The sequence below is a fragment of the Taurulus bubalis genome (assembly GCF_910589615.1).
Source record: "Taurulus bubalis genome assembly, chromosome: 15".
In the NCBI taxonomy this organism is placed as follows: domain Eukaryota; kingdom Metazoa; phylum Chordata; class Actinopteri; order Perciformes; family Cottidae; genus Taurulus; species Taurulus bubalis.
Genome location: NC_136603.1, coordinates 17,599,243 through 17,624,728, shown reverse-complemented (window position 1 = coordinate 17,624,728; position 25,486 = coordinate 17,599,243). Strand labels below are relative to the sequence as shown.

At 43.0% G+C, this 25,486-nt stretch overlaps 2 protein-coding genes across 3 annotated transcripts in view; one reads left to right on the top strand and one right to left on the bottom strand.

The window, feature by feature from the left end:
* Positions 1–441: 441 nt before the first annotated feature.
* tfg (trafficking from ER to golgi regulator) lies at positions 442–9,283 on the top strand (the record flags this gene model as incomplete). 2 transcript variants are annotated; one of them, XM_079231268.1, is made up of 7 exons in its annotated part: positions 442–625; positions 873–956; positions 2,718–2,864; positions 3,620–3,787; positions 3,957–4,031; positions 7,810–7,914; positions 8,030–9,283. In XM_079231268.1, the coding sequence occupies 7 exons, from the start codon at positions 442–444 to the stop codon at positions 8,449–8,451; spliced, it is 1,185 nt and encodes a 394-aa protein (XP_079087394.1). In that variant the 3' UTR covers positions 8,452–9,283. The 2 variants fall into 2 exon arrangements, with proteins under 2 accessions (XP_079087394.1, XP_079087393.1); XM_079231267.1 differs by having other exon boundaries at positions 3,888–4,031.
* Positions 9,284–9,680: 397 nt separating this feature from the next.
* Positions 9,681–25,486, bottom strand: part of LOC306747932 (target of Nesh-SH3-like) — a gene marked incomplete at its 5' end in the record, with an annotated part of 30,368 nt that continues 14,562 nt past the window's right edge. Inside the window, 12 exons of the mRNA XM_079231039.1 lie at positions 9,681–10,789; positions 10,878–11,000; positions 11,633–11,791; positions 11,900–11,929; positions 12,298–12,377; positions 13,523–13,628; positions 14,019–14,228; positions 14,369–14,458; positions 14,858–14,983; positions 16,284–16,361; positions 19,359–19,424; positions 20,171–20,359. Coding sequence (XP_079087165.1) covers positions 10,674–10,789; positions 10,878–11,000; positions 11,633–11,791; positions 11,900–11,929; positions 12,298–12,377; positions 13,523–13,628; positions 14,019–14,228; positions 14,369–14,458; positions 14,858–14,983; positions 16,284–16,361; positions 19,359–19,424; positions 20,171–20,359 — 1,373 coding nt within the window. The 3' untranslated portion in view covers positions 9,681–10,673. The remainder of the gene's footprint in view (positions 10,790–10,877; positions 11,001–11,632; positions 11,792–11,899; positions 11,930–12,297; positions 12,378–13,522; positions 13,629–14,018; positions 14,229–14,368; positions 14,459–14,857; positions 14,984–16,283; positions 16,362–19,358; positions 19,425–20,170; positions 20,360–25,486) is intronic.

The following is a 25,486-nucleotide window of genomic DNA, read 5'->3' as shown; positions in this document are numbered from 1 at the left end:
TTGTAGTGCTCTAATGGCCCCTGGAATGGAGTTCCAGTCTAGTGCAGCTTGTACAGAAAATGCAGTCTGACTGAAAGCACTTTTCCTGAGAGGGATAATACAATCCCCTCTTGCTGCACCTCTTGTGATGGTCTGTTTTTATTGTATATGTTATTTGCAGTCTTAGTGGGGTGGCATTATGTTTGGTCTCAAACAGTATTGTCAGTGAAATCAGTTGGCTTGATGCCTGAAGTTATATGTGATCTACTTTACAATTTTATGAATGTACGATCAAATTGAGTTAAAATCAGCTGTTGATAATTTGTCATTCTCAAGTAGGCTCTTTTTTTAGCATTGAGAAAGAGAGATGGAAAGCTAAAACAACAGACTTGGTTGTCTTTTTAAAACTTCCTTTCCTCTGACGCTGTTAAGTGGTGGGAGCAGAAGAGGTCGGACAGCACCATGAACGGCCAGCTGGACCTGAGCGGGAAGCTGATCATCAAAGCCCAGTTGGGCGACGACATCAGACGCATCCCGATCCATAACGAAGACATTACTTATGATGAGCTAGTGCTGATGATGCAGCGTGTCTTCAGGGGGAAGCTGCAGAGTAACGATGAGGTTACCATCAAATACAAGGATGAAGGTGAGTCAGGACATGGGCCCATTTGTTTTGATTTGGTCTCAATGGTAAAGTGTCAATGTTGACAGTGAATTTTCTTGAGGCCAGCTTATTTATTATGAACTGATGATGCTGATATACTAATTACTTTACTAGGTCACTTAACCATGTACGTCCAATGTTTTTTTGGGGGTATTCTAACATATTTTGTGTGGTAGAGGTAATTTCCCTTTACAGTTAATCATCTGGTGTCTCTTTCACCTTTTTCTAGATGATGACCTCATTACCATCTTTGACAGCTCTGACCTCTCCTTCGCCATCCAGTGCAGTAGAATACTCAAACTGACTTTGTTTGGTAAGCTATCAAATATATTTCCTTTCTGTTACCCCTTCATAGAAAGACACAGCCATGCTGTGTGTGAATTTTGCTTTGAATCCCAACTTCAAACCTGTAGATGTCTTAAATCATGTGATGGTATCATCATGATAAACTGTAAACCAACACGTTTCACATCAGCTGTTACAGCAATCAGTCACTGGGGGGCAGTCCAGTTTAGGTTTCGCAAAACAAACCTCAGCTCTACTCTGTCTGAAAGAAAGTTGTCTGAACTCCCTTCTGACTAATTTGGGGTGGAAGTTCTGCGTGTTTCCAAGCGCTGGTTCAGCAAATAAACAAAAGGACACTGTGCTAGTTCTACTGGTTCCTAATCGTAATCTTGAATATGTACCAGCCCAGCTAAAGAGTCATGGACTCTAATATGTCAGGCTGTCATCATTGCTTGAATAGAAATATAAAAAATACAGTAAACCCAGTAACTGCATGACAAATACAAGCATATACATATAGAATGTGCTTTATGGGTAAATTGGGTTTTCTGTCTGTCCCAGTGTTTGGCAGTTGGAGAGTCTAAATTGTGTTCCTTCCTGCCAAGAAATAAAGTTGCGGGAGACCGTTACCAGTTCTGGAATATAGACGTAAATAGAAGTAAAACTTTAAGATATTGAATCTACATAATATTGCTAACAGCTGTGGAAAAACAACACAAACCAGAGCACACCACAGATGTGCATTGCAGTAATCTTATATACATTTGAAACTCAAAATGGCTCAAAGCTAGAAATCTGTACCTGTGAATCTGTAATGACAACATGATGTTGTGTGCTCTGCTCCTAGTCAGTCTGTCCTCCTGATGCCGCTATTATAAGCTAGGGAGATGAACGATTTTTCTTTTCTTACTTCCTCCCAATCAAATCAGAGTCTTGGCTCGCCTTATATGTCATGGCCTCACGTGGAACTGATATTTTCGGACATGTTTCCAGATTCGAATGGAGTGTGAGTACCTGGAATATTTTGCAGACCGCGTCTCCGCACAGTACCGAATGACCCCGTGCATCTCTGTTCAACATTATCCACCCAAACAGAGAAACTTGTGTGAGGAAGGGATGTCCGGCGATCTCCATTTTAGCATTAATTCTTTTACGAATTTTCACTCCTCAATTAATTTGTAGTGGGAAAATAACGGTTGAAAGAAGGTAGAGGTCATATCAGATTAAAGATTGTGACGGCGTTTGTCCTGTATTTCCTTCATATCGACAGTATAGTAATCTACCTCTTGGTTTGATAGCTTTTATTATATTTAATTAAATACGCGCAATAAACCAGCTCCCTTTTGCTCAGTATTCTTCAGCTCCATTGTAAGCTGGTGATCATGGAGATCTCAGTCCCTCTGTCAGTCTGGCTGCTATCGTGAGCTGCTTTGTTTCAACTATGAGATGTATGAGCTCTCTAATCCCAGGTATTTAGGGTGTGGAGCCAACAGCATTGGGACAGCTCATCATTCATACTGTGCACATACTTAGTGTAAAATTATCAGCTTTCCCAGACAATGAACTTCATCATTCTTAGTATTCACTGTGTTTAGTTTACATTCGCAGATATAATATGGTTTGTGCTGATGAAAACTTTTTTGATTTCCCTGCTACCTTTTGTTTGGTTTACGATCTGCTGTGCAGAGATGGTGACATGTTAGAATGTTTCAATCTCATGCCCCAAACAAATAACAAGGATTTGTTTAATTTGCTCACTTGTGTCCTCTTTATCTCTCGTTATCTGCAGTGAATGGTCAGCCGCGACCTTTGGAGTCTAGTCAGGTGAAGTACCTGCGCAGGGAGCTCATTGAGCTCAGGAATAAAGTCAACAACCTCCTGGATAGCCTGGAGCCCCCCACAGAGCCTGGTCTGGCTGCTACAGCACCGGACAGTGGTAAACACACACACATACACACACGCAACACACAGTTGCATGTGTACATGTACACGTGTACAGTACATGTTAACTGTTCATAATCAAAGGACATGTAAACTAATATGCCTACATATTACTTTTTTTATCAGGCTTTTATTATAATTCTGTTCTCATTCTTATAAGGGTCATTGTAACTGATAATTAAGTTGTTATTATTATTATTATTATTATAATTAATAATACTAATTATAACAACAACAACTTCAAGTGTAAAGAGGGCACACACTTCCTTTGTCATCTTAACTTTGACCAAAGCCTTAATGTGAAGAACATGTGCGTATGTATTACAGTATGGTAATAGGCTGCTGCATTAAATCTCACTTTGTGCCGCTGTTTGTTATTCTCTGTGAGCTGTAACTGATTTTCATCCGGCCCTGTCCTGTAAAAATGATACTGTATTCATGTATTTGGCTGGAATCAAGGAATGTAATGAACGGGGGATCTGTAGTTTGCGATCTGGCACCGTGCTGAGACGAACAGGTGGATCTTTTTTTTCTTTCTGCAAGTTGTATAATCAATGTCTTTAATGAGGCTTTGGCAGTGTTCATATTTAAAAACTTCAAAAACCCTCAGACCTCCTGTGCTACATGTTTGTGTTAATGGTGTAATAACAAACAACTAGTGCAAAGTGTTGCACACATGCATTGCATTATTGCCACATTTTGTCTTTGTCTTTGCTGGTTCTTAAACATGTATGTGGTTGTTGTTTCTAGAATCAGTGGATGGACGTGAAGGCAGAGTGGTGGCAGCAGACCACACACTGAAACAGGCCGTTCCAGTCAGCGCGGCCAGCATGTCGGCTTTCGACCCATTAAAAAACCAGGACGAGGTCAGCAAGAATGTCATCTCCGCTTTTGGCCTGAGCGAGGACCAGGCCCCAGGTATTTCACCACATTTAAATGACGGACAATAGGATTTGTTTTGTTTTAGCGTCTAGCTGTCATGTAAAGAATGTTGTTCTTCTCTGTGCTGTCTGAGTAGCTCCTCCAGCGGTTGCACTAGAGGAGCGCTCAGGAACCCCTGACAGCATTGCCTCCTCCTCATCTGCAGCCCAGCCAGTGGTGCCGCCCCAACAACAGACTCCCTATGCTGGAGTGCAGCAGGCACCCCCAGCTGCCATGGATGGTGAGACACAGACACACACACAGATAGAGACACACACAGAGAGAGAGACACACAGAGAGAGAGACACCCAAACAGTAAGAAAACCTATAAAATGACAATTTTATGACAATAACACATGAAACCATTGTTATTGTGATGTTGTGAGTTCAGTCCCGTCTCGACTGTGGTCATGGACAGACAGTACATTCACACAGTCGCCCTTTTCTTCTTAACTGCGACTCCAAAAACATGTGCAGTCACTGCCGCAGTAAGTGTAGACCTGCTGTGTGAGAGGTGTAATTTCATGCCTCACTGGCGATGTCCACTCTAAAAACAATTACATATTTAAGTGTAATTTCATATTTTTATCATGGACTAAGACCCTGCTACACTACCACTGTTTAGTTAGCTATGGTGATCAAATTTCAGTTACCTTTTTTTTAATTTCTCGGTTTATTACAAACATCCGGCCAGCTGTAAGATTAGGTGAAATGCTAATGTGGTCGAAGAATGTTCTCAGTGAAAGTCAAAGCAAATATTTAAATTAACGGAACAAAATGAGATGGATAATAGATCGGGTGAATGTACAGTGTCTTTTTCACCCAGTTCACATTTACTGAAGTTTGCAGTTCAGATTTACAGTTTACTGCATGTATTTGAAGCAAATGTGTGTCCCTTGTTTTGGGGAATCAGATCAATTCTGCTTATGCTGCAGGAAGTTTCATTGAATGATAAATGATACTTCAGTCTCACCATGTGGAATATTAATCAACACTCTGTAAACAAGAGTATCCGTGGATCTAGGGTTTATTTTACTCAGCAGAGCCTTTATCGCATCTCTCTCCTGTGTGTGATCTTTAACACGGACATGCTGGGCACAAACGTACGGCCTAGATGAACATAAATGAATAAAGGATAAGACACTATTTTGGGAAAAACAACTTATTTTACTAAATTTTCTCAGTAACACTCTGGAAAATGGTCTTCTCTGAAAAGTACTATCAAAAGCATGCACACCTAGACGATAAATACTGGGTGTTGGACAGAAAAGCATGTAAAAGATGTGGAGAGAAAAAAAATCGCAGACTAGACAATGCTCCCATGAATATTGAATTGATTATTACCGGTGGTAATGTGGGAATTATCTAGTTTGTTTCTTCTGTTTTTGTGAAGAACAGCCCAGGCAGGTGGAGCCACAGAGGTCAGGCCTATTGTATCGTTTAGCACATTGTCGTAATGGATCGGATTGTTTTCAGCTTGTGGTTTGGCCTCACTGAATGAGGAGACCACTGGAGAAAAGGGGATGCCTTTTGGATGCAGTGTTTGAAAGCTGTAACTGGTTCTCAGAGCGGTCACACTGTTCCCTCCTGACCACACCTGCAACACTGAAGATCAGCACACATGTGGTGTGATTACTGCCATTTAACTGGTGGTTTGTGGTTTGGCCTGATTGGCTTTGCATATCCTATCCATAGAGCTCAATAAGAGTTAAGTTGATCCAAATGAAGACGTATTCAGTCACAGGTTAGCCAGCTCAGCAACAAACAGATTAGTTGATAAGTCTCAACGATTTTAGATTACTTTTTCTTTAAAAAAATCGGTTTGAGTATTTCATTTACAGTAATTTCCCCCCTGAAATCTTGAATAGAGATCAACAGAGTATCAAAATATGCTCTCCACATTCTTACCGTACACTTTCCCCTGTTTGTGATCCAAATCGATAGACCAGGTGCCGTTTATTTGGCTGCTGCTTGGTGTTCTGAGCAGGTGAGCCGGGGGAACTCTTTGCACTAGAAATGGGTTTTCCCTTTCAAACACTTATTCAATGGAATTTCAACTTTATGGCTTCACGAGTGTATTTAGCAGCTCTAAGGACAAAGTATTGAAAAAATGATTATGCTGATTGATTGCGGCTATTGCTGAGCAAAGGTTTCAGATGCTCATACTACAGCTATCCTGCTTTGTAAAGGTTTGTTGGTCAGGGGTCGGGGTCTAAGCCCGACACGGCAACAAACAGTTTGTCCGTTCAGTACAGTTTCCCTTCGTCATCTCTTATCTTACTTCAAAGGCTGGTTGGCAATTGGCGCACAAAGTCATTAACCTAGATCCTCCACAGCCTCATGTCCCACGCGACCCTTTCCTCACATTACTGCTTTCGCTGTTCTGATTTGCCTTAAGGCTGTAATACAGACGAACAGCCATCAGTCCATGCACAGTAATTTATAAGAGGTAATGCATGAGATTGGATGCCAAATGAGCATGTGTGGCCTTTTAAAGCTCGCCTTAAGCTCACGTTCAATGCAAGCGTAGATTACTTGTTACCTTCAGAATGCTGCTAACAAGATCCATAAGCAGATGGCAAAGATTTCTACCTGTTGTCTGTCAGATGCCGATACACCCGTTGCACTGTGTGCACCAGAGAGAAACTGTAAACACATGTACATGTGGCAATAGCTTAGACATTTGCACGATGCTCTTTATCAGATGGGCCGAAGTGTGGTGTGAAATGTTTATTTAAAAATAGGACCTCGTTCTAATGACTCTTTCTTGAGGCATGCTTAGAGGTCAGCAAAACTAAAGCCAATGCTTCTTTGTTCCAACGAACATGATTTTCCTAACTTGTTGTTCTCAGTGAGTTTCCGTCTTCAGTGAGTCCCCAGTCATTTATTTGACTTGTGAGCGCTCGGCCGGCAAAGAGCTGACCTCTTGGCTACAGTGGAGTGAAATGAACTCCCTAGGTCATGCTTCCTTCCATCACTCCCCCATGATGGATTACAGGTCGAGGAGAGCAGGAGGAGAAGCCGATTTAACACGCATGCCTTCTAAAACAATAAGGTTCTTGGTGTTCATGTTCGAGGTGCTGTCAGGGAGATGACAGATGGCTGCCACCTCACTCTGTTTTTAGCTGAATATTCAGTTGTCAAGTGTCTCCCAGATCGATGCAAAGTAAGGGGTCTTGTTTTCTGACTGCTGGTTCATTGAGCCAAAGCTGCAAAGTCAATTTATTTTAGGACAATAAATGCATTTGTCCTACCCTGAATGTTTTGAATTATTGGACAGAAAATAGAGAGCCTTGTTTCCGAGTGCATTGAGGTTCTCTGACAGAACATCACTTCATAGGAGTCTAAATCAGACTCTAATTGTAGTGTTCATGTCAGCTCTCCCAAAGTGTGGGTCTCTTTCATTATGCCTTCTACCGTTGTGAATTAGTGTGCCTTTAACTCAATATATATGCCACGCAGGAGATTTGGGAGGAACGTTTAGGCCTTAGGGAGAACACTAGTTTGCTAAGTTGTGTCTGCTGAGTGTTCAGGCATTCAATGGAAAACTCACTTAAAAAATTTGAAATAACAAGGCCAAATAGCTTCTGTGTTTTTGAAACCGTCACTGTCACGCAAGATTTGACTGATGACTCATCATGCTATTCAAATATTCTTAATAAGTCTCACATGATGCCGTAGAGAAAATAATGGCCGTCCTCAACATGTATGCAGCATGGACTGGTGAAGTCATAGTGACTGAAAGTGCAGCAGGAAATCACCTCCTGCAAACATAGCTGTGTCTGATGGTACAGAGGACAACTCCTTGCCTGAGTTATGAATATCTGTGTGCCGAGTATCACATGTGAGCAGCTAAGTGTGAATGGAAGTGTATTCATTCGCATCCGAGTTTTAACCGGATACAAGATACTTGGAAGTGTAAATGGGACCAAAGATGTGATAAATAATTGCTCATATTGATATTATATATCTTTTTGGTTCTATCTGTGTACTGATCATGCTTGTCCCTGTTTCTTTAGGTCAGGTGTATCAGCAGTACCAGGCTCCAGGTGGATACCCACCTCAGCAACCAGGTGCCCCACCTCAGCAGCAGCAGCAGCAGCAGTACGGTATGCAGTACTCTGGTAAGAGTAAAAATGGCCAAGGTTTTAAGAGAAAAAAAAATAAAAAGGTAGCTGCTGTGTTGGGCTCTCAAGGATGAATTAAAGAGACTCCTTTCCTTCCTCCATCTCTCTACAGGATACAGCACTCAGCCCGGAGCTCCTCAGCCTGGAGCGCCGCAGCCACAGCCGCAGCCGCAGCCGCAGCAGCAGTTTCAGAACTACGCTCCTCCCTCCTCCCAGGCTCCAGCCCCCGCTCCAGCTCCAGCTCCAGCTCCGGGCTTCCAGGGTGGCCAGCAGCAGCCCCATCCAACTCAGGGAGCCCAGCAGTATCCACCAGGAGCCTTCCCTCCCCAAAACTATACCTCCCAGGCCTCCCAGCCTGCCAACTACAGCCTCCCTCCCAGCTCCCAGCCCGGCTCAGGATACCAACCCCGCCCGGTATACACCCCACCCCCAGGCAACACCGTCACCCCTCCACCAGGAGCTGCTAATCCGTACGCCCGCAACCGGCCCCCTTACGGCCAGGGCTACGCTCAGCCAGGCCCTGGGTACCGGTAAAAGAGGATAGCGGATGTTACTGATCCACACAGGCCCCATAACCCTCCCCTATGTGTGGCTCCAACTGTTTTGAGTGCAGGAAAACATGGTAACGGCTCTGCATTTCCCCCACTGTCCCATACAAATATCAAGTCCAAATATGAAACGAGCACCCCCAACTCCCCAGTCTGATGGTTAGTGTTTGTATGCTGTCTCTCCAGCACACCACTCTGCGGCCCAGGTGTACGCTCCTTGCGTTATTTCCCCCTCTTCTCCCGTCACCACCACTACTGTCTGCTCTTCCCTCTTGTGTCTGTAAAAATGTAATCCGTCTGTATGCACACACCTCGGAGACCAAAACAGGCCGTTCCACAAACTGTTTGTTCTTTTCATGGTGGCTCTTCATAAGCGAGTGAGATCAGCATCCACATTCTGCGTTTGTCATACATGTCGATGACAAGCATCTCAACCGGTTGTGTTGAACTGATCATGTTGAGATGCATTCATAAGACACTATCTGAATGAAAAGTTACCCTTCTGTTTGTTTTTGTTAGTTTGATTTGTTTTTTTCTTCTTGATCAATTTCACCACCATGTCGGTATTAATGATGTGTCAATGAAACTGCCCCATGTTGGGAAAACTAGTTAAGTGATGGCTTATGGGAGGTGTCGATCCCAGTGTCATGAAGAAGGCCTCTTTTGTTTAGCGAATTATATCATCTCCAGTAAAGCTTGCTGTTCCTCTTATCACTGGTTTTTACTAATAAATCAAATTCCACCCCCAAGTGAGATTAGTTGTTTATGCATAAACTGTAACATTTTTTTTCTTGAACCTAATAAATGATTGAGACCCAGTTGGAGTCCTTTTTTATCTTTTTGTTTTGATATTGAGTTGCTCTTGGCCCGCACATTACCTCGCTGTCTTTCTCTTGACGCTCTTCCTCACTATTCAGTTTCCTACTGATTCTTGGTTCTCTTTTTTCCTTTTCTCCCCCACCAATATTTGTAAAACTGTAATGCTGGTATTCCTATTTAGTATTCCTGCCTGTGGAAGAGGGAACTTCTTCCATGAGGACTTTTTTTCACGTCCTCATGCTAAGCTAAGTTAGCAGGCTGATGGTACCTTCAGAGTGTCTAGAAATGGTCCCTTCCATCTCTCGACGAGAGAGAATTAGTTTGAGATTTCCCAAAATGTCTACCTTTACCGTAAACATAAAATGCATTTAATTCAAATAGAAATGAATCAGTAAATACAAAAACCAGATTTATTGCTGGAAACATGGTGCACCAAAAACAACTGCAGTCGTGACAGAACAGAACAACCTGAAAATGTCTCCAATGATGAACACAAAAACATGAATTTTGTCATCACTTACAGTATGTCTTTTCCCACATTGACATTTGCTTCAATTATACTTTTTCAGTTGTATTTTAATTTCTTATTATAAAATACAAGACAAGGCCGCACGAGCATTCAAAATGCATACATCTTTTCAAAAGACCTCATAGAAACACTGAGCTCAAGCTTTGGTTTTCCTATAATAAATCAACATTTTGGCAAATAATCAGTTTTTTCTCTTACCTGAAATATATCAAACTATAGGATCCCTGGTATATGTAATGAATTTCACACCATATACATATATGAACAAAGGTATAATACTGTGCAAACTGCTAATAATCCCTTAGGGCCAGCAGAAGGTCAATTCTGCATGTCTGTGTGTACTTTATTTTACATAGTCCAAATGTAAAATTAAAGTATGATTGGCATCTTTCTGTATACAAATGACAAAATGTGTGTGCTCATTGACATGCAGGTATTGGGAACAATGTAACTTTCTTATCTCAAAAGCCCGAGCACACACAGAATATTCAATAACGATCCCCTTTGATAAATAATATACAAGTTATTACACTTTGGGAGCCAGCTTCCCAACACTTTCTCTGGAATTACTGTATATTCAAAATTTTGGTTCACTCAGACTCCTGCATTGCTTTGTTGAACGCATTTTTGATAAATAGAGGAATAAGACTAATGTTACAAATGCACTCAATAGAGTTTTGTGACACAATAGTTCTGTACAGGTTCATACCTGGGAGAGTAGGCAGAGTTCAAACCCATCAGATAGACCTATCTACATTGTCCATGGTAACAAGAAAGAAAGGCCCACCTCCCCTGCCTAGTCAGACATCTTCTTCCTCCCCACCAACAAAGTCCTCCTTCCTGGACAGCCCGTTGGGGTCTTACCACTTTCCAGGTATGGGTGTGCCACACTCGTACCAGCCCACGTAAGTAACATGTGACTTCCCTCCAATCTCTCCAAAGTGGACAGGTTCTTGTCTCAACGCCCTATAAAATCCTGGTACATTACAAAGACACAGAGGAGAGTATAAGAGTCTACATAACTAAAGATTTGATTTCTTTATGGTTGGAACTAACCAAAATACCTGGCCTGCTTGGTAGCTGGTCCGCAAACAGCTGGGCGCCAGTTCGTCCGTCCAGAAAGGAGTCCACAAATTGACAGTGGTCCTCACCATGCCCTGACTGATCTCCAATGTTGTAAAACTTCCCTATAGAGAGGGTAAATGAAGTAGATGTCTGGCTATGAAAATAAATAGTAGTCACAGTAAAGTATGCCATAAAAAAATGGAAAGAAATGGCATAGTATAATATGTCATCAAAAAATCTCATTAAAAATTCCAAAGTTTGTTAAAAGTGCCATACATCATAAAATGTCAAGCATACTATCTCATAACAATGTCATAAAAAGTCATCGTATAGTATGCCATAAAATGTATTTAGTAAAAAATGGCATAGTGTAATTTATCATAACATTTTTTTTAAATGTCACAGTATAGTATGTCAGAACACTGTAATAATATACTGCTATATTTCATAAAAAATATGTGTGATTACAAAATAGAATAGTAGATCATCAGAAATGTTTTCAGAAATGTCATAGTATACTATGCCAATGCCATTTAAAACATCCTTCAAATGGTCCATTTGGTCATGTAAATGTCACAAAATATGTCATATGCCAAAAAAATATCCTTAAAATGTTGTATAGTATACTATGTCATAAAAATGTCATACAATGTCATAAAAAACAGTATACTACATGAGAAAACAATTAAATAAAAGCATAATAATAATAGCATCGTATGTCATTATAAATACAGCATTATGAGTCTGTAATTACCTTTGAGAGTGTCGCTCAGGTAGATCTTGTATCGCAGGGAGTTGCAGAGCTGGATCCCCACAAACTTTCTGTACCAAGTTCTCTTCACATACTGCTTTCCATTGCACTCAGAGTGGTCATCGGATTTAAATGGGAACTGAGTCCAGATGGCAGCTTTGCCTGTAAAGAAATCATTATATGAAGCCATGTAATGTTTGTTATCCGTTTAAACTGGAACGTTCAAAAGCTTGATTTTGCTGGAACGCACGAGAAAAAGACAACATTCACCTGACACGTGTTCGCTCACTCGTGGATCCGCTACAAACATCAGAAAAAGTTGCAATGAATAACATCATCAAAACTCCTTAGAATTTACACAGACATCTTGAATCATTGCGCTAAACAAATGTAGTTTTGCTCAGAGCGCTGCGGTCCAAGTGAAGGATTTGCCTCAATGAACCTCGGAGGACATCTTGGCCCGTGAGTCTTAATCAGTCAGACCCCAGCATCATGTTGAAATCGTTAGGCTAACATAGTTTAATAGCCCACCCTCTGAGATTCAAAGCAATGTTATTAGTGGCACTACCATACAGCTAATTAGTGCCTTCTGTCAGAGCACACATCATGGTTTAGGAGGAACTTCCTTGAGTATGACTTGAGGGGATTAAATGGTTTGCAAAACTTGCCTGATTCTGTGCTAAAAGACACAGCATCACTGGAGGGTCCTGTTCCCAGCTCATTCTTTGGTATTACTGTGAATTCATAACTGAAATAAAATAGAAAAAAGTGAATAAAAAGCATAATTCATACTTTGAGGAGTTTTCATTCTAAATTCCTCCCAGACTTCTAGAACTGGGACGCAAAATACCATTTTCATTCCTTTGTCAGCTAAAAATGGGTCACACACACACACACACACACACACACACGCACGCACGCACACGCACACGCATGCACGCACACACACACACACACGCACACACACACACACACACACACACACACACACACACACACACACACACACACACACAGCTGATGGTTATTCCATGTGCTGCATTCAGATGTCCTGGCAATAGTTTGGCCAGCAGACCCAGCCCAGGGGAGGTTCTGGTGAGTTTTGAGACTCCAGATGCTGAGATCTAAAACTCTGTGAACGTCTCCACCCACACTTCCTTAGCTTTTGTGTCGCTTTGGCCATTTTGTATTTGAAACTAATCATATTTCACTGCACATTTAAAGTAGGCCACTAATAGCCTTTCTGTGCCATTTAATACTCCTCTTGATGAGATCTACAATGAACCTTAGTAATGTAATCAGCCAGCAGTTCAAGCATACAGTATTTTAAAAGTGTCCGTGGAGTTTTGTTATAAACTAACAAAGTAATGTGTCCAATCAAAATAAACGGTGTATTCTTGGGCTCATGATGAAATGAATTTACTTCCTCATAAACATCCTGCCAAGCCGATTAATCTCAAAAATGTGAAACCTGCGTTTTTTAAATTCATGTTTACTAGCTAGAAGAATGCTTCCCTGTCTATGGTGGTGCATTGGAACCTTTCTTGACATGTCGTCCACATCCACATACCAGTGGAATAAAATGATACCATTGGCAGCAATATGTATCGCGTCACCTGCATGCACGTGCAAGCATGAACATACTCCTGCATTGGATAAAGAAACGCGGGACCCTCTAATAGAAAAGCTGTACCATAGCGATACTAGCAGTAAAAAACATAACGCAGGGAACCTTGAAGAAAAATGTTTATGCAGAGAACCTTATGGTAATATAAAGCTGGTGGTTGCTCCCAAACTATACCTATTGAGAGTACTCAGCCAACACAGGAAATAAATAGTGAGTCCCATTTTTTCATTACATAATCTGTCTATGATGATGTGTGAGCCTCATACCTGCTCTCTGGATTGAGATTCTCCACGGCTGTGTGTGTCTGGTTGGTGGTCAGCACGGACACCTCCTCTCCATTTGGTCCTTTAGTGGTGGATACGACTTCATACTCTGACGACAGGAGCAGGAATATCAGTGTGCTTTTGGTCGCACAAACTCCACATTTCGACTGTGAACAGCTCCAAGCTATACAATCTCATTACCTTGTTACCAGTTGAATCTGACAGTTCTAAATACATGCATTTAGATTATTACAACCCATTATCAAGTTTGGCTTATAATAAAGTACAACTTGCTGTTGTGAATGGAAACACAGCATAACTGAGTGGAGTTGTTGTGCAAGACAGAACTCTTCGGCAAGTATAAAGGGGTATGAGCTCTACGACGCAATTTGAACCAGGAGGCTCGCTGGATAAGGCTTCAAACCCCAATTCTGTCCCTTTGCTTCAAAAAGTCAATCTTTCTGTGTATACTGTGTATATCTTCTCGTGTTTACAGTACCTCTGGTTTCATTGTCAGATTTCTGCCAGTCAAGAATGACGAAAGACGGGCATCCCTCCACGGTAACCACAGTGAGGTTGGAGGGAGGCATGCGGGGAGGACCAGTAACGTTCTGATCACTACTCTCCTCGTCAGGGAAGTAATTGAGAGAGGAGGTGATGGAGCACGGCTCATCTGGCTTTTTATCGGTCTTGTATATCACGTGGGGAGCTGCAGACAGGTAGAATAAAAACAGCCGTCATTAATTTACGATATCTTTTCAACTTAAACGATTGAGAGAGCTGATGAAGTCAATGACCACGCTCTTAAATCTCCAGTGGCGATGTAAAACGGCCATGATATCGCCTTACCAACAAAGCGCTTCTTGCCCATGATGTCTACCTCTGATGCAGGCAAGGGCCTGAATATGGAGGAGTTTTCATTTATGTCAAAACGGCTGGCTGAAAAGAAGACAGGAGAGAGGAGTCGGGGTTAGATTGGTGTGCCAGCTGTCCCTGGCAGCTCTCGCTGTCCTTATTTTTAAAGCTCTGGTCCTGGGTCGATAACAAGCCAGCTCAGCACCTGCTCTGGCCAGCACTCTGGCTCTTCGTCTGCCTCTGAATACTGATGTGATAAAATGTTCTCTTCCGTTACCTTGCTATAGGCTTCACACCTGCAAGTTGCATCGCCAACACCTCTTGATTATTATCGCATGCATATGTCAACTCAAAGTCACAAAGCTTTTTCAATCACATATTTTCTCTTGTTCATGGAGGTTTATTCAATTCTAATTTATCTGATAGGTTGTAACAATGACTCACAACGTTCCTCTTAAGAAGGTTAATGTGTGTTACTCGTACTGTTTACTGCCGGGGCCGAGGTGGTTGTCTGCTGCTGTCTGCGCTCTTGCTTGGGCTTGGCTGTGACCAGAGGGAATGGCTTCAAGATGGACTCCTTGTCTCCCTGTTTCAGGTCCATGGGTTTGTCTGAGGACAGAGCAGCAGGAGGAGGAGAAGAGATCAGTTGTTCACCCTCATCATCTGACTCATAGTCATACACAGTTGTGATCCATCTGCTCTGGCCATCCTCACTGAGCAATTCAGTGGCGTTTTCCTGGCTGCTAGAAAGATCAGAGATTGCTTGTTGAGTAATATCTCTTGTGCTCTTTAAAGGGGAGAAAGGTCTCCCAGAATACATCTGCTGAGACCAAGGATGCCCAGATGCTCAGAACCATGAACACACACACACACACACACACACACACACACACACACACACACACACACACACACACACACACACACACACACACACACACACACACACACACCTTGGCAACAGAACATCTCAGATGAGCTGTAGTATTAAGATGAATGCTGTTTTGTTCATTAGTAAACAAAGTACATTTAATTGCAAACTGATTTAGGAGTTTTTTGTTTCAAACGATAGCGTAAGAGCTCTGCCTGAGTTGTTCTCAAACTGCAACGAAGGGCGTAGAGGCATTGCAGCCGAGACATATTTGACTTTGTGAAAAATATGGAGTGGTTGAATAAATCGGATTCATGTGGGACTAATAAACAAACAAGAGTGCTTTCACACTAGCAAGGGTATAAAGATTGCGGATAAAAAGCTTCACTCAAACAACAATAAAAACACACAAAAGAATTCAACAGAGGAAAATAAGTGCACTCGTTGAGCAACAATGTCATAACAAGGCCAGAACATATCCCCAAAAGACTCAATACAAATCTTGCTGCAGAGACCAGTAATCTAACATGTTATATATTGTTTAATCCATGCAAAAAGTAGTGTAAAAACGTTCTACTGGGGTTGTCGGGAATAACTATTTATTGGCTGGGTGCGGGGACTTCCTGGAGTCTCCACTTTCGTTAACTTTGGACAGAACCAAGTGAGCTGCCCTTGCTTCCAGTCTTGGTGCTAAATTAAGTTAAGCCTGTGGCTTCATATTTACAGTATGGACATAGTGTCGATTTAAGAAGGAAATCTAATTAACATTTTTCCCAAGGTGTTGAATTATTCCTATAACTATACTACTTTGGCTTGTTTTGTTAACTCCAACATGGTAGATGGTTGATACACATTCAAACTGTTTAAAGCAGAAGTGGGAGGCATACAATATTTCTGCATCAAAAGGAGATGATGAAAGAACAATTTGAGAACCACTGGCTAAAGAAGTAGCTTAAGGTAATCGTGTGTATAATTACAGCATACAGGACAAGGTAAACAGTGGCCAGTGGTCAGTACAGCCATCACTGTTGCCCTCACCATGGTCACTAGGTTTCCCCACGAGGTTGGTTCTCTTGTGGTCGTGGACAGGAATAGTGGGACGCAGGACTGCAGGGACTTGTGGGAAACAAGAGTCCATTTCAGATTAAGAATCACATTGATACATAACAGGTGGTCGGCACTGAAGAAGAGAAAAAAAAAACTGAAAACAAGTGCTGTTGGTTATTTTAATAGTGCAATAATTATGAAAGAATGTCAAGTTTATAGGCTCGATAGAGGGAGACGTTAAATAGGGCAGAAGGCTGCAGTAATACTGTCTTCAGAAAAATGAGTGTACAGACACAGACATAATATACAAGCAACAATAAAGCACATTAAAGATGAGGGGATTGCATGTGAAATGCTGAAAAGTGCTGCCACAGAGCACATGGTCTTTGACTAATGAAAACCATGTCAGTGCTGAAAAACCTTGAAACTATGAACCGAAGCTTTAACCACTCACCCAAAAGTCCTCACAAGAATAACATGGAAATTGAAATGTCCTTAGTGTATCCCAAACAGGAAAGTAAGATTGCAGATCCAACCATTTTTGTATGATTCTGGCTGCCTTCTATGAAAAATAATTTTGGATCTGATGTTGTTTGACCAGCACATTTTCCAGTAAATTTCTGCACCATGGAGAAAACAATCAAATAAAGCCAATCTCTCAGATGAAGACCTGCAGGTCAGTTAAACTGAGCTCTAAACTGCTTTATTGAACACAAGGATTAAATTGGCTTTATGAACTGGATAAGTGATCACAAGGAAGAGCTAAAGCTTTGTATTGAGAACACATTAGTTACAAACTGTTAATCTCAGATATCGTAGTGTATACATTACGGTTCTGAAATGATTTAATGTTGTTAAACAAGTCTTATGTCCTAAATCTTTGTTGGGTGCTATCCAAAGAGGTTAGGTGTGAAAGCACCCTCAGCGGTGGTGGTTAAACCCAGGGGAGGTTTGACACAATTTTATACTTTCAAAAGCAATTTCCTTGCTTTTTTACCAGTTGGGATTCATTTCCTCTATCTTCATCATTTCTCATTTCCTTATCTATGAGATTCATTAGTAACAACGCTGTCAACAAGATTCTGTAATTGTCCAATTTTTGAGGCCAAAACATTTGTCTTGGATTTGTTTCCTCCCTTGGAGCTGACCTATATCAGCATAAATCAGTGATCTCTGTCAACTCCCAAGAGAAAAGAGTTGAGGCTATCAAGACAAACTAAAACAACATCTGCCAGTAAGTCTCACTGATTAGGACTGAGAATACATTCAAGGCGGGCCTCTGACTACCACATGGTATAACTGACAGAAAGTCACACAATATGGTATTGAAGTAATTAAAATGCCAGTCTCAAGGTAGACAAAAGACAGGGTTACGTGTAGTGAAGGGCGCATCAGTTCAGAAGAGTGATATCATGTTTAATGGGCAGGAAATGAGAACAGGGCCAGTGTGATATAAAGTGAAGAGATGTGCGTCTAGGTACTCTAGTGGTTTCAACTTCCCAGGTTCGATTCCGGTGATTCTGTTGATCATCAACTTCTCTCTCTCTCTCTCTCTCTCTCTCTCTCTCTCTCTCTCTCTCTCTCTCTCTTTCTCTATATATCTCTCTCTCTCCACAATTTCTACACTGCACTGTCAAATTAAGTAAAACAATGCATCAAAAAGTCAAATAGCACATCAGGAGCAGGCTATATATAGATAGCCTGCTCCTGATGTGCTATTTGGCACCGTACATGGTAGTCTGCCATCAGTATATGAATGTGTGTGAATGTTGGCATGTGTTGTAAAGCCATAGATAAATGTAGTCCATTTACAATGCATACAATACAATTTCTGTTTGGTTTGCTGTCGCGCAATATACCCCTCAAACAGCAGGCTGAGTCTCTGTCGCGCCAAAGGCCTCAGATTCAGTTCTGTGATGTAAAACAGCAGCAGTGGTGTGAGGGCTGGCTTCTGTCAGATAACTTGAAAATGTGAAAATAGATGCAATCAAAACACAGAGACTAAAGTTCAGTCCAGAAATATATTCCCACTGAAATACATACCAGTGTCTCACATCACTGGGCTTTGTTGCTTTTGCAACACATACTCAGATTTCATGGATGGGATTTATGGATGGACACTGTCCATTACGCACCTGCAGTCCACTATAAGCAGATCTTTGGAACAATTTCAAGTTGAAATGCCAATGTAAAACTAAGCTCTATAAAACTGTCAAGGACACACTCTAATTTACAGCTAAAGCAAACTCTGTACCAGCTAATGTGTACAGCAGATTGCTGTGTAGGATAACAAGTAATAATTATACTATTTTTTTGCAAGTAATTAACTTCATGGCGCGGGAAGGTGAACTATGTGTGTAGGTTACGTCTTTTTTAGAAAGGTAGAAACAGTAATAAGGAGCTTTGTGCTTGGACGTGTATGGAGGTTGCCAAGCAAATAGACATATTTTCTGTAGAGTTGTTTCCAGAGAGCCATGTGACTCCTTGAAGACCTCTGAAACTGTCAGTTTCCAGAAATAACACACACCAGCTGTGACATGGGACTGAAGCACAACCTCTCTTCACAACTCCGAACAAGGAGTGAGCAGAGCGTCACCATTGATACATGTGGTCCAGACTTGGTTTGCATTACTACTTGAGATGGATTCAATCACTCTAATTAACTGAGCCTGCCTGGCAGAATGGAAACAATGTGATAGACCAAAAAAAGGACAAACCACATTCACCTTTCACAACAAGCAGGCTATTCTAAAACTAATTAAAACCAGTTCCTGATTACAGGTCCATATGTGCGATAGACTAAATAATATGGAGAGGACACGTATATGCCAAAATTTGAATTATGGCTTCAGTCTCCGTCAAGCATAAGCTATTGGGACAATTGGACAACACAGATCATGACCAGACACAAAACGTCACACTGACAGACAAGTTGACAATCACAAAGCATGAGAGGATTGTGTCAAAAGCACATATCAGTGGAACTGTGAGGGGCGGGATATAACAGTGCCTCTTAGGTTAGAGAACGAGGAACGCTGAAAGGTGGTTATCTTGGCTTGTCTTTACCAGTTTTCTCTCTTGACCACACCACAGGTTTAGGTAGAGCATTGCCCCTATGATGCGCCCCATCGGCTGTTGGAGGGAGAAAAAGGTCTGTTATATATTGAGTTGTGTCACTGTGACAAACAAATACCAAATAAGAAGAATGTTAGAAAGGGGTTGGGTTAGAAAGGATGAATGCTTTTTGTCTTTCTTTTATTACCATTTCACTTACTGTCTAATGTCAGCCAAAATAAAGCCTTGTTTGTGTCTTCAACTTGGTTTTACAGATGTTCTGGATATACAAATGGGATTGCGAAGACTATAAAACCTTTAATTCTGTCCTTTGACAGTTCACGTGCGATTGTGTTTGAGAGAGGTAGAGATACAGTGACAGAAAGAAAAGAGAGACTGGCTATGGTAGCTGTACTGTCGGCATAGGGCTTGGCTTGGCATGGTTAGTGTCAAATGCGATGTGTTCTGGCCAGTGCTGTAGCCAGACTTCCCACCTGGCCAGCAAGAGGGACCATAAATCATATTAACGATCTTGACCCAGAAGACGTCCCTGCTGCCTGTGGTAAAACCGGGAAATACCCACTGAGCACATGTGGCAGAGCGTGGAGAGAGGAGGTAAAGGAGATCGAGCGGGAGAAAGAGAAAGGTACAAGCATCCAAATGGCTATTGTTTGCATTCAAACAAAGATCCTATGCCGAATCAAGAGCCATTAGTTGTGTTTCCCTTTTCTTGGAGGTTGCACATTGCGTATGAGAGCAGGAGAGGATAACCTGAGGTAGCTACTTGGGATAAAGGAATGAAAGGAAGGTAAGTGCTCCATTACCCTCAGGTGCGCTGGAGCTGTGAGAGGAGGTGAATGGCTTGGATCGAGAAAATGGTCTCCCACTATTACGAGGGGAAGGAGGAGGAACCCGGGTGCGGGGCAGCGTGGAGTTTCTTCCTGCTAGAGATACTGATGAGCTAATGGGAGAACGAGGAACTTCAGCAACGGATTTCCTGTGGACGCCAGTACCTAGATGAGCAGAAAGGCAATTTGGAGGGTTAGAGATGATCCACTTCTGACAGCTTAAGCGCTTTACCTAGATGGAATAAATGATAGAGCACATCATTGAAAACAATGTAGAACAGTGGACAATGACTGAAATGACAGAGAGGCATAAATGAGATTGAGAGATGAGATTGTTCTGGTTTTGAATGGGGCAGGGGTGAGGTGAGTGTGCTAGGCTGAAAATGGAGGTACACATGGAGGCAGGGGCAATGATGGGGTGGGTTGTGTAGGGTGGTATGATGGAGATGGAGATGGGGAAGCAGTGACATCATCCAATGGTTTGAAGTACAACTGAAAGCACTGGGTTCCATTTGACTTGACGAAAGCAGAGATGGTAATGGGACAAACTTGTCATGGTGTTTACCCTGATTGTAACTACCAGCCTTCTCTGTAGCCAGGGCGGGTCTTGGCAGAGGTTTGCCCTCTCCTGGTGGACTAGGAGCTGTATAAAAGAAAATTCACTATTTATCTAACATAACAGAAATGTATTTTTTACTTTTAAAGGGGGCATAATGGAGATGATGGAAAAGGAGGTTATGCTATTGTATTTAAATAAAAGCAGGTGGGGTATTTGTTGTCATCATAATATCCACGAAGAGACAACTCTCAACTGTAGACTAGAGGAACAAATAGTAAGATAGTAAGTATATGGACTCTAACTTTGTCTTACCAATTGAGAACATTAAATCATGGTTTGCAGTTTCTAAAAACAAAATCTATGTCAAAGATACATTTTAGCAACTCATCAAGATGACTTAAACCAGATTCTGACCATTTGATAACTTTTCCTCAAAAATAATACAATAAACAACAGAAATTCTAATCAATATGCCCCTTTTAAAATGAAATTTAGATACGGTCTTAATACTGGATTGTGTGGATTTCTGATGGCAAAAAGAAGGGCCTTTACCCGTAGAGACTGCCTGCCTTGGGGTGACCTTGGTGGGATCAGAGTAGGTCCTGGTCTGAGATTGAAGCCCAGGTTGAGGTTGTGGCCTGGGTAGAGGTTCAAGTGGGGATTGAGTCTGGGCATTTGGTGAAGGTTGTGGTTGGGGAATGGGTTGGATATGAGATACAGGTTGAGCCTTCTTTGTTGGAGGTTGTGTTTTGGGCAATGGCTTACGCTTTGGGTGGGGTTCTTGTTGGTCCCTTGTTCGGGGCTTTACTTGAGGCTTATTTGTTTTAGACTGTGTTTTAGACTGAGGTTGAGTCTTTGATTGAGATTGGGTTCTAGCCTTCGGTTTGCTCTTTGGCTTTATTTTGTTCTTGGGATGAGAAAGACTGATCTTTGGTTTAGCTGCTGGTTGGTCCTTAGAATGCTGCTTGGAGGTTAGTTGAGGCTCCTGGTTAGTTTTTAATGAAAGCTGTGGGTTGGTCTTTGTTTGCGTTTGTGGCTGAATTGTAGTTCTAAATTGTGGTTGAGTTTGGGACTGGATTTTAATCTTTGGTAGTGCTTGTTGGGTCTGAGGTATGTTAAGGAGTGTTGGTTGATGTATTTGTGGATGTGCCACAGGTGTGGGCTGAGCACGTGTTGGAACTTTAGGCTGTGTCTTTGTATGTGGTTGTGCTTGAGGTTGGGCCTGGTATTCGATCTGGAGTGTTGGTTGAGGTCGTGGTTCGGCCTGGAGCGGGGTTGTGGTTTGAGACTTTGATTGGGAATGTGGCTTCGGCCGAGAAATTTGGTAGAGCTGTGGTTGGGTCTGCGGTATGGGCTGGTATGTTGATTGGGGTTGTGGTTGGTTCTGAGGTTGGGTCTGCAGTATGGGCAGGGATGCTCGTTGGGGTTGTGGTTGAGTCTGGAGAATGGTCTGGGATGTTTGCTGGTGTTGTGGTTGAGTCTGGAGTATGGTCTGTGATGTTGGTTGGGGTTGTGGTTGAGTCTGGAGTATGGTCTGGGATGTTGGTTGGGGTTGTGGTTGAGTCTGGAGTATGGTCTGGGATGTTGGTTGGGGTTGTGGTTGAGTCTGGAGTATGGTCTGTGATGTTGTTTGGGGTTGTGGTTGAGTCTGGAGTATGGTCTGGGATGTTGGTTGGGGTTGTGGTTGAGTCTGGAGTATGGTCTGGGATGTTGGTTGTGGTTGAGTCTGGAGTATGGTCTGGGATGTTGATTGGGGTTGTGGTTGAGTCTGGAGTATGGTCTGGGATGTTGGTTGGGGTTGTGGTTGAGTCTGGAGTATTGTCTGGGATGTTTGTCGGGGTTGTGGTTGAGTCTGGAATATGGTCTGTAATGTTGATTGTGGTTGTGGTTGAGTCTGGAGTATGGTCTGGGATGTTGGTTGTGGTTGAGTCTGGAGTATGGTCTGGGATGTTTGTCGGGGTTGTGGTTGAGTCTGGAGTATGGTCTGGAATGTTGATTGGGGTTGTGGTTGAGTCTGGAGTATGGTCTGGGATGTTTGTCGGGGTTGTGGTTGAGTCTGGAGTATGGTCTGGGATGTTGATTGGGGTTGTGGTTGAGTCTGGAGTATGGTCTGGGATGTTGGTTGTGGTTGAGTCTGGAGTATGGTCTGGGATGTTTGTCGGGGTTGTGGTTGAGTCTGGTGTATGGTCTGGGATGTTGGTTGTGGTTGAGTCTGGAGTATGGTTTGGGATGTTGGTTGTGGTTGAGTCTGGAGTATGGTCTGGGATGTTTGTCGTGGTTGTGGTTGAGTCTGGAGTATGGTCTGGGATGTTTGTCGGGGTTGTGGTTGAGTCTGGAGTATGATCTGGGATGTTGGTTGGGGTTGTGGTTGAGTCTGGAGTATGGTCTGGGATGTTGGTTGGGGTTGTGGTTGAGTCTGGAGTATTGTCTGGGATGTTTGTCGGGGTTGTGGTTGAGTCTGGAGTATGGTCTGTAATGTTGATTGTGGTTGTGGTTGAGTCTGGAGTACGGTCTGGGATGTTGGTTGTGGTTGAGTCTGGAGTATGGTCTGGGATGTTTGTCGGGGTTGTGGTTGAGTCTGGAGTATGGTCTGGAATGTTGATTGGGGTTGTGGTTGAGTCTGGAGTATGGTCTGGGATGTTTGTCGGGGTTGTGGTTGAGTCTGGAGTATGGTCTGGGATGTTGATTGGGGTTGTGGTTGAGTCTGGAGTATGGTCTGGGATGTTGGTTGTGGTTGAGTCTGGAGTATGGTCTGGGATGTTTGTCGGGGTTGTGGTTGAGTCTGGTGTATGGTCTGGGATGTTGGTTGTGGTTGAGTCTGGAGTATGGTTTGGGATGTTGGTTGTTGTTGAGTCTGGAGTATGGTCTGGGATGTTTGTCGGGGTTGTGGTTGAGTCTGGAGTATGGTCTGGAATGTTGATTGGGGTTGTGGTTGAGTCTGGAGTATGGTCTGGGATGTTTGTCGGGGTTGTGGTTGAGTCTGGAGTATGGTCTGGGATGTTGATTGGGGTTGTGGTTGAGTCTGGAGTATGGTCTGGGATGTTGGTTGTGGTTGAGTCTGGAGTATGGTCTGGGATGTTTGTCGGGGTTGTGGTTGAGTCTGGTGTATGGTCTGGGATGTTGGTTGTGGTTGAGTCTGGAGTATGGTTTGGGATGTTGGTTGTGGTTGAGTCTGGAGTATGGTCTGGGATGTTTGTCGGGGTTGTGGTTGAGTCTGGAGTATGATCTGGGATGTTGGTTGGGGTTGTGGTTGAGTCTGGAGTATGGTCTGGGATGTTGGTTGGGGTTGTGGTTGAGTCTGGAGTATTGTCTGGGATGTTTGTCGGGGTTGTGGTTGAGTCTGGAGTATGGTCTGTAATGTTGATTGTGGTTGTGGTTGAGTCTGGAGTACGGTCTGGGATGTTGGTTGTGGTTGAGTCTGGAGTATGGTCTGGGATGTTTGTCGGGGTTGTGGTTGAGTCTGGAGTATGGTCTGGAATGTTGATTGGGGTTGTGGTTGAGTCTGGAGTATGGTCTGGGATGTTTGTCGGGGTTGTGGTTGAGTCTGGAGTATGGTCTGGGATGTTGATTGGGGTTGTGGTTGAGTCTGGAGTATGGTCTGGGATGTTTGTCGGGGTTGTGGTTGAGTCTGGAGTATGGTCTGGGATGTTGATTGGGGTTGTGGTTGAGTCTGGAGTATGGTCTGGGATGTTGGTTGTGGTTGAGTCTGGAGTATGGTCTGGGATGTTTGTCGGGGTTGTGGTTGAGTCTGGAGTATGGTCTGGGATGTTGGTTGGGGTTGTGGTTGAGTCTGGAGTATGGTCTGGGATGTTGATTGGGGTTGTGGTTGAGTCTGGAGTATGGTCTGGGATGTTGGTTGGGGTTGTGGTTGAGTCTGGAGTATGGTCTGGGATGTTGATTGGGGTTGTGGTTGAGTCTGGAGTATGGTCTGGGATGTTGGTTGGGGTTGTGGTTGAGTCTGGAGTATGGTCTGGGATGTTGGTTGGGGTTGTGGTTGAGTCTGGAGTATGGTCTGGGATGTTTGTTGGGGTTGTGGATGGGTTTTGGGTATGGGCTTTGATGTTGATTGGTGTTGTGGTTGAGTCTGGAGTATGGTCTGGGATGTTTGTCGGGGTTGTGGTTGAGTCTGGAGTATGGTCTGGGATGTTTGTCGGGGTTGTGGTTGAGTCTGGAGTATGGTCTGGGATGTTGGTTGTGGTTGAGTCTGGAGTATGGTCTGGGATGTTGGTTGGGGTTGTGGTTGAGTCTGGAGTATGGTCTGTGATGTTGGTTGTGGTTGAGTCTGGAGTATGGTCTGGGATGTTGGTTGGGGTTGTGGTTGAGTCTGGAGTATGGTCTGGGATGTTTGTTGGGGTTGTGGATGGGTTTTGGGTATGGGCTTTGATGTAGGTTTGAGTTGTGGTTGAATCTGGCGTATGGACTGTGATGTAGGTTGGGGTTGTGGTTGAGCCCGGAGAAGGGGTTTTGGTTGTGGTTGAGGGGGAGCATTCCCCCATGGCTTCAGTTGAGGTTTTTGAGTTTGGGAAATAAATTGTGGTGGTGGCCGATTTGGTTGAGGTTGTGCATGAGGCTGGGACGGGGGCTTTTGTTGTGGTTGACTCAGAAGATGCTCTCCATGTTCCTTTACAGTAACTAGCACAGATGTAATGGTGGCTGTAATGTGTAGTGGAAGACGTGACTTGGGAGATAACGTGACCTCCATGAAAGGAGGCAACACAGATGTGGAGAGGTCT